Source organism: Notothenia coriiceps, unplaced genomic scaffold (assembly GCF_000735185.1).
Source record: "Notothenia coriiceps isolate Sejong01 unplaced genomic scaffold, NC01 NC01_scaffold00019570, whole genome shotgun sequence".
NCBI classification, from domain to species: domain Eukaryota; kingdom Metazoa; phylum Chordata; class Actinopteri; order Perciformes; family Nototheniidae; genus Notothenia; species Notothenia coriiceps.
This window is the reverse complement of record NW_011352271.1, coordinates 3,457-13,900: the sequence shown is the minus strand read 5'-3', so window position 1 is coordinate 13,900 and position 10,444 is coordinate 3,457. Positions and strand designations below refer to the sequence as shown.

General features: G+C 39.4%; 1 protein-coding gene across 2 annotated transcripts in view; it reads left to right on the top strand.

Annotated features, from left to right (window-relative positions):
• The first annotated feature begins 553 nt into the window (after window positions 1-553).
• The window catches only part of LOC104952122 (signal transducer and activator of transcription 5B-like), a 12,990-nt gene continuing 3,099 nt past the window's right edge, over window positions 554-10,444 (top strand). The window contains exons 1-11 of one of the 2 annotated variants that reach the window (XM_010778877.1): window positions 554-694; window positions 1,980-2,114; window positions 2,865-3,021; window positions 3,949-4,038; window positions 4,251-4,428; window positions 4,952-5,082; window positions 6,423-6,574; window positions 6,834-6,989; window positions 7,737-7,916; window positions 8,658-8,763; window positions 9,183-9,305. In XM_010778877.1, coding sequence (XP_010777179.1) covers window positions 1,987-2,114; window positions 2,865-3,021; window positions 3,949-4,038; window positions 4,251-4,428; window positions 4,952-5,082; window positions 6,423-6,574; window positions 6,834-6,989; window positions 7,737-7,916; window positions 8,658-8,763; window positions 9,183-9,305 — 1,401 coding nt within the window. In that variant the 5' untranslated portion in view covers window positions 554-694; window positions 1,980-1,986. The remainder of the gene's footprint in view (window positions 695-1,979; window positions 2,115-2,864; window positions 3,022-3,948; window positions 4,039-4,250; window positions 4,429-4,951; window positions 5,083-6,422; window positions 6,575-6,833; window positions 6,990-7,736; window positions 7,917-8,657; window positions 8,764-9,182; window positions 9,306-10,444) is intronic. The other variant, XM_010778878.1, reaches the window with a different exon arrangement.

Here is a 10,444-nt window from a genome sequence, read left to right as displayed (position 1 = left end):
TCCCACCCACCTGGGACGTTTGTGTCAGAATCTCAAACAAAAAAGTGATGGAGCGCAAATGAGAAAGCTGCAGCGAGAGCAAAAGTCTGATCATTGAGAAAGAAGAAACAAGAACTGCAAACAAAAACATATGTTAAAACAAAGAAAAAATACTTATAATTTACATGATTACACAAATGATTTGTTTGCAACTTTTATTTTTATTTTTGAAATTTATTTTATTTTGCTTGACTCAGTTTTTTTTCTTTTAAACTCATAGTTTTGCTTTATTCTGAGAAAGTGTTGCTTTACCTTTATGATACAAAACTAATCCCACTGTTAACGGAAGTAGCTAACACAAATACAACAGGAAATAAATGCTTTCTGTATCTAACTTTAAACTTGAAAATGATTCTTGTAACCTACAAATTCCCTATTATTTATGTATTCTGTTGAATAAAGAGTAAACAACGATAGTAAAGAAAATGTATATTAGAGATAAGGTGGTTTTATTTTATTTTGAAATGTCCAGCCGGAAGCTGCGTTTGACATTCACTCTGACTTGATGCAGGTCAACAACAGCTGCTTTTGCCAGTAGTTGGCGATGTGACATGTACGTCAACCAACCTGTGTGAGGTTTACAAGTTGTGTGTGTGTGCGCTATCCGCCGTTTATCCATGGTGTTGCTGTGAGGTGAACTGCACACTCTGAAAAGGTAAGTTAAAGACATAACTACATGTTCCCTTACTGAAAACTCATGGGAGAGAAGTTTTCTATGGTCGCTGTATCGTTACTTCACCAATGAGCTTTCCTACTATGCTAGGTGGTAGAATAGCTTACCTTCGCTAGCTAGCTAACGTTAGACTGTCTTGTCCCAGAAACAAACGTAACGTAAAGTCACCGACTTCCCTCTCAGCATGTGTCAACTTCTATTTAGCAATAATCGCTATTTGCAAGTTTGCTGCTTCGAATGGTTGCCAACGAATCAATCTCAATGTGCAGGAGTGTTAGCATGCTATGCTATGTCAAAAACTTTTGGGAGTGCAGCCTGAGAAGAGGACTGTGTAATACATGCGTTACTGCTCTCCTTTTTATATGACTTCTCAGCTAAATGACATGCTAAGTGAGGATTTATGGCCACATTTAGCATACAATTTCAAACACCAAGCCATTTCTTATTGTTTTGATGTATCTCTAATGTAGTTATACTTATATGCCATATGACAGTTGCCATAACTGTACTTGTAGTAAGGAGGTGGATGCTCAGTTAACCACCGAGACAGATAATGGTAGTACGAATATTGTTATGCTAAGTAATAAGCTGAGAATTGACTTGTCTTAATGTGGGTTGGTTTGTTTTTTGTTACTGTATTACTGTGACACGTAATTCAGGTGCAGTTTTTAAAGCTCTTTTATCAGCATTGTGTGTGTTTTGACACTTTATCTTAGGTCATCTAACTGGGAAACATCCAGCGTTCAGTAACATTGGTTTGTGTTATTTACTGGTTCCCTGCTTTTTATTCAAATAAAGGCATTTCTTTAATGAGGAATGTCCATCTCTGAATGTATTTTGCACATTTCTATATATCCCTTCCTCTCTAAAACTCTGCACAGCCCTCCACTTTCAAATACAATATACTGCAGTTGTCATATATTCATTGTACTACGTTTATTAGTTTATTTTGTATATTTATATTTGGTGTAAATACATGTCTTTATTCTTTTTTTCTATTTTGTTTATGTATCAATATATTTTGTACCTTCTCTTACAACTTATTTTCTTATCTTTTGTATGTTTGCACCACCATACACCAAAGCAAATTCCTGGCAATAAACTAGATTCTGATTCTTTAAAACATTGTGATAACATCAACTTCCTTCACTATCCTTAACTCCTCTCCTTCTTACCATCGTCGTTGTTCCCCCTCTTGCTTGCTGCTCCTCCCGTCTCCCTCCTCCTCTCCCTGGCCTCTCCTCTGGCTCTCCTGCTGCTTCCACAGGAGCACCATGGCGATGTGGATCCAGGCCCAGCAGCTGCAGGGGGAGGCGCTGCATCAGATGCAGGCGCTGTACGGCCAGCACTTTCCCATCGAGGTGCGACACTACCTGGCCCAGTGGATAGAATGCCAGCTCTGGTATGTCATAGACTTTGATCTTTGCTTTTATTCAGATTTCATATAAACAATATTGTTCTTTCTTCAGATTGGAGCTACATGTTGCTGGATTTGAAAGAAACATTACATCCAAAATATGTTATGATTTAAGGTTCAATGGCTTTTTTGTACGCAGAATAGCTGCAGCATAGTTTTGGCATGGAGAATCTGTAGTCTCAGGCTCCTCCAACAATGCAACATACAATCAAATAATTCTTATAGTGCAAGCAGAAATAGAAACAAAATCGTGCAAGAGAATAAGATAAGATATACTTTATGGATCCCAAATTGGGAAATGTTTTCGTTACAGGAGCATGTTAAAACAAGGCCTTGCACATCATTTGAAAATAAAAAAAGTGTATAAAATAAATAGAAATATCTCAAAATCAAGTAAAATTAAAAAGTAAAATATAAATGATGGTAACAGGTAGCTGTGCAAGTGTAATACAATCACAATATAATATATAATCTGGCATGATAGAAAAAATACCTTTTTAACGATTGCCCTTAAAATACAATTGTAATGATAACAATCTAATGTGCTAATGGCTACATTTGGGAACCACCAAAGGCAGCTTCACTACTGTCCTTTCCCACAAGAATATGTTTTTGTATACTGTAGCAGTATTCATGAGGTTTTTACATTGACAATTAATGTTCAGCACATTTGTAATTGGCTTGTAATTTAAATATAAAGTACATTTGGAAAAAAATTAAAATGTGATCTCACAGGGATTCAGTGGAGTTGGACAACCCAGTGGAGGAAGCCAAAGCGAAGCGTCTGCTGGACAACCTGGTGTCTGAGCTGCAGAGGAAAGCCCAGCTGCAGGGAGGAGAGGACGGCTTCCTGCTCAAGATCAAGCTGGGCCACTACGCCAACCAGCTCAAGGTAGCAGCCTGCCCTGCAACATTGTTTTACCCCTCACTAGGTCAGGTGAAACACGCTGGTGCTATTAACATAAAAGCTGAAGTGCTATACCATCAACTGGTTTGGGTTAGGATTACGGTTAGGGTCACTGGGTCTGTCAAACCAAACTGTAGCCTGGTTTTTAAACAAGGGGACATTGTAGTTTTGTCAGAAGTTGGTGCCATTGGCTGTAAGCCGTAAGTAAAGGTTACAAACTGGAAACAAAAGAAGTCACCTTGGCCATCTCACCCATCTAAGAGAGAATAACAAGGAGAGAGCTCTTCAGGATATTTTTTTATTTGGGCAAGTTTTAATTGTCCTACATTGTACTAGTATTAGCCATGATTGCAATTGTAAGTACATAATATATGTCTACATTGTTTAGTTTATGTTTCATTGTGGTGAGATCAGAGACAAAAAGGCAGACCTCTCCGTGACAGGCTAGATGTCAGGTTAGGCTAGGTCATCTGTCCTTGCAAAGATACCATGTGATGCTGACTGATGAAAGTGATGACCTGGCTGGCTTGTTATTTGCAAACTGGTGACCTACATTAGTTCAAAATCAGTATATTGTTGGGGGTATGACAGAGAGTGGTTAAGAGAAATGCATGACAGGCTAGGCCAATTTCATGATATGTATTAGCCTGTATGAGTCTATAACGTTTTTGGAACCTCTGCTATAGGTAATAAGGAATTACCGATATTAAAAATGTCCTTTAAAACTGTATTGCATTAAAGGTTATCAAGAAATAATTCAGAGCATTCACATATCAGCAAAACAATTTGAATTGAAAGAGCTGAGCCATAGAAGTGAGCACGTCATAAAGTGCACTGGCTCTAAATTGATGGTATGGTATTTGATCTAACTAATGTTAATCATCGGCGGTGTGATGTGTGCGTGTTTTGCAGAGCACTTATGACCGCTGTCCTCTGGAGCTCGTGCGCTGCATCAAACACATCCTACACTCAGAGCAGAGGTTGGTTCAAGAAGCCACAAATGTAAGTGTTAAAGGAGAAGTGAATGTGTGTTGTCATTGCAGAACTCCTGTGAACTCACGGTACCTTCCCCAAATTGTCGCTGGGTTAAGATTGACATCTGGGAAAGGATATCTATGAACAATAAATGACATGTACTAGTAGTAGTAATAGAGTCATGATATTGGTAGAAGCAAACAAAAAACATCTACACTTTTTAAATGTTGTGTGGATAGGCCAGCTCTGGGGGTGGGGGGCAGGCCATGGACAGCCTGTCGCAGCGCCATCAGCAGATCAACCAGTCCTTCGAGGAGCTGCGCCTGGCCACACAGGAGACGGAGAACGAGCTGAGGAAGCTGCAGCACAGCCAGGAGTACTTCATCATCCAGTACCAGGAGAACATGCGCATCCAGGGTGAGGCTGAGGGACACACACACACACACACAGAGATGTGTTAGGACCAAATATAACTATAACAACTATAACTATATGTTTTGGAATAAGTTCAATACAAAGTTATTTACGTTTCTTATTTACTATTGTCTTATTGGATTTTCCACATTGAAACACTTACAAAAAACAACAACACTGAACGTATATGACAACGTATATGTGTCAAAAGAACAACATGATACCAAAAATAGGAATAAAATGTCTCACACGTACATATACAGATCACAATAATGTGAAATATAACATCATTTTTTGGTAATTCATTAATTCATGGGAAGTTCCATTCCATATTTGAACACAGATTATCGAGAAAATATGTTCATCATGTTCAACATCACCAGCCCATTTGACTAATCTGTTAGTTGGAAAACGCACTACAGCCCGGTCCTCAATAAAAGATCGCAGATTCACTTTCTTTCCCAGAAGTGAACATTGTTTTGTGGTATGTGTTGTTTGTAATGTTTCCTGCTACTCGTCCTGTTAGCCCAGCTGAGCAGCCTGTCCACGCTGCCTCCAGCTGAGCGCACCCAGAGAGAGACCACCCTGCAGAGCAAGAGGACCACTGTGGAGACCTGGCTCACCAGAGAGGCCAGCACACTGCAGAAATACAGGCTTGTATGGAGACAACACTCACACACTACATTAACGCAGGCTAGGAAGGAAAGTTTCTACTCCATTTATTCTTTTCGGTCTCATGATTATTCCAACAACCTTTTGAATCCAATATTTTACCCTGATGACTTATTAGGACATGATCAAATGTCCTTCTGCACATGATATTATCACATTGTAGTTTTGTGATCATAAATATGCTCATTCATCATATTCAGAATCAGATATACTTAGAAATCAAGTTGATCTCTCTGGTGAAAAACAAATTGGTGCATGGGAAAATAATGTGTTATAGATTATATTTTTTCCAAGAGGACCTGAACAAGGAAAGATTTGAGCACTCGTGATTGAGCAGATATTGTTAGTTTGGGCTACATCAGGATAATTCATTTCAGCCCGCCTAAGAATACAAAAAATCATATTAACCCAATCAGTAATAGCTTTTTCATCCTGGTTCTCTGTCATTCTCACCTTCTTGCAGTTATATTCAATTGATTTCATAAATCAAATGACTATTTTTCATTTATGTAACTTACTTAATGGTATGTAAATTGGAAAGCCAGTTTCAAAATGGTTCTTTCTGAACATCCACAGTGAGGAAGAGAATGGTGTCTGGCCATACTGTGTGTATGTGCTCTTGTGCATGGGTAATGTTTGTGGCTTTCTTCAGTAATCTGATTTCTGATTCTTCTGAATTTCTTGGTTTCTATCATCATCATTATATGTATTTTAGTCATCACTGCAGCAGAAGATTTTCATCAGTCATTTCACATCCGATAAAAGCAGGTCTAAGATCTGCTGCACATTGTTGGTGAGACATTAGGTTACCTCACAGTAGCTCTTTGGTGCATCCCAGCAACACTAACTCAACGTCCCTGATGTTTTTAATGGCTTACAGCAGCTCCAGTCAATTGTAATCGGATTGAGGCCTTTTTGTCTTGAAAAACTCTAATAATCTACTCCACTGGTCTCTTAGATGAGCTGTTTATTTTGGCAAACCATTCCTCACATACAGCCTTCCTCTTGCTGGATGAGCGCACCCATGGTATTTAACTAGTCTTGAACTCTATACTCTATACTCTATTTAAAAAATAAAAAAAACACTTTCATTTGTGCTTCATTACTTTCCAGACTTGTGCAACACGAGTTCCTCACAAGAGTGAACTGCAGTCGTAGGACATATCCCCTTTTAACTCTAAATCAGTTGTAATCAGCGGAACAGTAAACGCATGGATTTTACAGCAATTAAGTTGCATAATCATGCTGTCCAAGATTCTGCTCTTCTTCTTTCTCTGTGTGTTTCTGTTGTGTGTGTTAACATGCTGAGTGTCCCATGGGTGCAGGACCTGTCCGAGCAGCACCAGAAGACGCTGGCCCTGCTGAGGAAGCAGCAGACCCTGATCCTGGATGAGGAGCTGATCCAGTGGAAGAGGAGGCAGCAGCTGTCCGGCAACGGGGGTCCTCATGAGGGGGGGCTGGACGTCCTCCAGTCCTGGTATCAACTATTCTTACTTGTATTTTATATTATAGAATGCAGAGTTTATGGAATGGTTTTAACCATTGCATTTCTATTTCTGATGTAGAGGAGAATTTGAGTATTTCATTCAAGTTGTTGAGTTTGATACATTATAAATCTTATAAAGGCATAAATCAGAATCAGAAATGTAATAACAATTGTAAAATATTCCAGTTTTAAATGTGCTTGCATAGAACAACCAGCCTAATGTTCTCCGCTCCCCCTCCCTCTGCCCCAGGTGTGAGAAGCTGGCTGACCTGATCTGGCAGAACCGGCAGCAGATCCGGCGCTGTGAACATCTCACCCAGCAGCTCCCCCTGCCGGGCCCCATGGAGGAGCTGCTGAGCAAACTCAACTCTGACATCACAGACATCATCTCCGCCCTGGTTACCAGGTGAGAACCAGCTTCACTTAACCTCAGTGAAAAACATTAAGGAATGATGTTAAGAAGAACTCGTTAATACTTAAGGACAGAGAGCTGCTGCTGTATGATAAGCAGCAGATGCTATTCATACTGTATGCGTCTGTTTTTTTGGTACACTTATTGTGTTTACCCCTCTCATACAAGATACACACAAGGTCAGTTATAACCAGTTTGTTAATGTCTGGCTATCACCTTTTATCAGAGACTCAGTCTGTTCTATATTTATACTGCTGCTTAGCTACAGAATTACAACGCACAATTACTGCATTTAGTTTCTCTTTCACTTTTGAATTCATGTGCTTTCTCTTTCTCTCTCACACAATATTTCCAAATTATTGTGCAAATAATGACAATTACAACATGCACCTAAACACATATACTTTTTGAAAATATCATTGTGTTTAAATATATTTTCAACAAAAGCAAAATTGAAGTAGTTTTCTTTACAAGGAAAACAATGTATTTTTCATTTATCATGAACAAACTAAAAACATAACTGTACCACACTTCCCATTTCTTATCCCCATAAAGTAACAAATAAGAAAAGTGACTTGCGAATTAATTATTACTTTGCTGGAAATAAATGATAATATTTACAAGGAAGAGATGTCTCTTTCTCTCAAAACTTTATCAATAACAAGATCACTGCCTTTGAATTCCTCTTCTGTGAGAAAATGTCAAGCAGCCCATCATGTTGTTGTCATCTCTTCTCTTCAGCACCTTCATCATAGAGAAGCAGCCCCCCCAAGTGTTAAAGACCCAGACCAAGTTTGCAGCCACAGTGCGCCTCCTGGTGGGGGGGAAGCTCAACGTCCACATGAACCCCCCTCAGGTCAAAGCAGTCATCGTCAGCGAGCAGCAGGCCAAAGCTCTGCTGAAGAATGAGAGCACACACAGGTGAGGGCCATAGGGCCATGATGATGAAGGTACCAGTAAAACACATGGATAATGTTGAGCTAAAATGATTTGTTGCAGGTCTTTGGTTGGATATAAAAAAAACAATGATCGGAGTGGTGCTGTCATTTATTCTCTGTAGGCCGACCCAAACATTAGCAACGCAAGGGCTCCTTTCGACAAAAACATTAGGGTTTTTTCCATTGGATTTAGAAATATTGCAGAAAACAAGATCTGTTGTAAACACACTTTTATGATACTTACACACTTTATTATTTACAACGCTTTGTATGTGTTATGTTAAAGTGAAAAGGCAATCGGCAGAAGTAAAAGTCCAACGTGAGGATATAAACAACTACATAAAGGTCACATGGCTGCACATTACCACCGCTAATCTAAAGGTGGCTAATGTTCGTAGTGATAAAGTTTAGTAGACTCATTTAGTCACTTGATACACAGCATCTTTGGACATTCACCAGAGGGGTAGAACAAAATGTGTTCATCTCTTCAGCTTGTGTTAACCATAGATCCTATTTGAAGCATCTAGCCAATAACAGGTTCAAAAAACAGTTGACTTTGGGACGAGGGAACCAGAACTGGTACACTGCTAACTCATTTATGTGCTGTTGGACTCATTCCTGCACCACTCCTTTGCAGTCACAAAATATATGTACTAAGTTGACATCGCCATTTGTTGAAGGTTTTTCCTGCTACAGATGAGCTTTGTTCAATCCTTTCTAACAGCTTTATTTGCCTTGGCAGTGAAAGCAGTGGAGAAATCCTCAACAACAACTGTGTGATGGAGTATCACCAGGCCACCGGCACCCTCAGTGCACACTTCAGAAATATGGTATGCTCTGCTGGCTAAGTGTATGAATGACCTGACCACCAATATAACATTTTGTATTTATGTAATTGTTGAAATTGCATGCAACAATACCTTCATATATTTTGGTTTGTAATCCCATTCAGTTGACAACTATAGTATAGTATAGGGATAGTAGTCCGTATTGCGATTTCGATTGATTGTGCTGCCTTTTTGACAACGACATACAAAACTATTTCAGATTTGAAAACTTCAGAAAATAGAATTATATTGCTTACATGTCAGGGTATATTTGCAAGACAAATACTAGTTGTTCAAAAACTGGCCTGATGCACAGTTCCTCGCCAGAGAATGGAGATGCAGCTGCTTAGAGTGCACTGTAGGAGCTATGTTTGTTGTTATGAAGGTGTACGTGTGTAATCTCCTCTCTTGTCTTGGTACAGTCCCTGAAGAGGATCAAGCGTTCAGACCGCCGCGGTGCAGAGTCGGTGACGGAGGAGAAGTTCACGGTTCTGTTCGAATCGCAGTTCAGCGTCGGAGGCAACGAGCTGGTCTTCCATGTCAAAGTAATTGGATATTTGACCCTTTATTTACTTGTGAACAGCACTCGGTATCTTCCTAAGTAATTAAATGATCTGCCTTCCTCACTGCCTCTGTCTATTTTAGACTCTTTTCTCTAAGCCCTGTATTTAAAATGAAACATTTCACATTGATTAATAGTTATAGTAGGGATTCACCAATTGCACATGTCCAAGCCGATGCCAACACGTTTGTTTTTTCTCTTTATTTGTTTTGGTTGTTATTTATTCCCCTCTATTGCCAGTGAAACAAAACATTTGTATTATAGCACTACAGCCAACTAATTTATGTCATAATATATTATTACCTGTCTTTTCTTTTAATGATAATAAATATTTAATAGCATGATATTGCCTTTACTTCAATTTAATTATTAAATATCTAATACACAGAACAGGCTTTTAGTTCATGCATTTGTAAGGGCATGGGGAATAATGATGAACAGAGACTGAGGAGCCCACTTTTCGCGTCAACAAAAGGAGCAGATGAAAGATGTTTCTAACCCTAACTCTGCATTGAGAGCAGAGGCTAGTAACAAACTGCTGCATTGAGCCTAAACACCCAAATATGAACAATGCAGTTTCCCATAGTTAGACAGTAACCAGTACTAAGTTTAGACCCTCCAGAAAAACGCGATTCTGCGATCGCAGAATTTACCGCATAATCAGCAAAATGGCGCAGATTTGTACAAGGCCGCATATTTATCAAAAGGCCGCATAATCCCCGCATTTTTCCACACAAAGTTGAGAAAAAAAAAAGTTAACTCGTCTTGACGTGACGTCATTAGCTCGCGCATCACAGAATGTAAACAACACTGTATAGAGTGAACGTGTGGAGCTCACACGATAGAGAAAACACCAAGATGAAAAAATCTAATCCATCTCATTTACCGACGAACATTTCTACTAAAGACCGGGCAAAAAGTGGGGGGAAACTATTCTGCACCCCATGCAACTGTGTGTTGGAGCATAAGAGAAAATCGACGGTGACGACCCACTTTGATTCATTCAAACATTCGAAAAATGCTTTCTGCTGCTGCGGACAAGAAAGCCAAACAACTCACGTTCACCGAGGCATCAACCTCCAAAACCCTTTCGAGGGCTACAAGAAACGAAGTGAGTAGCCT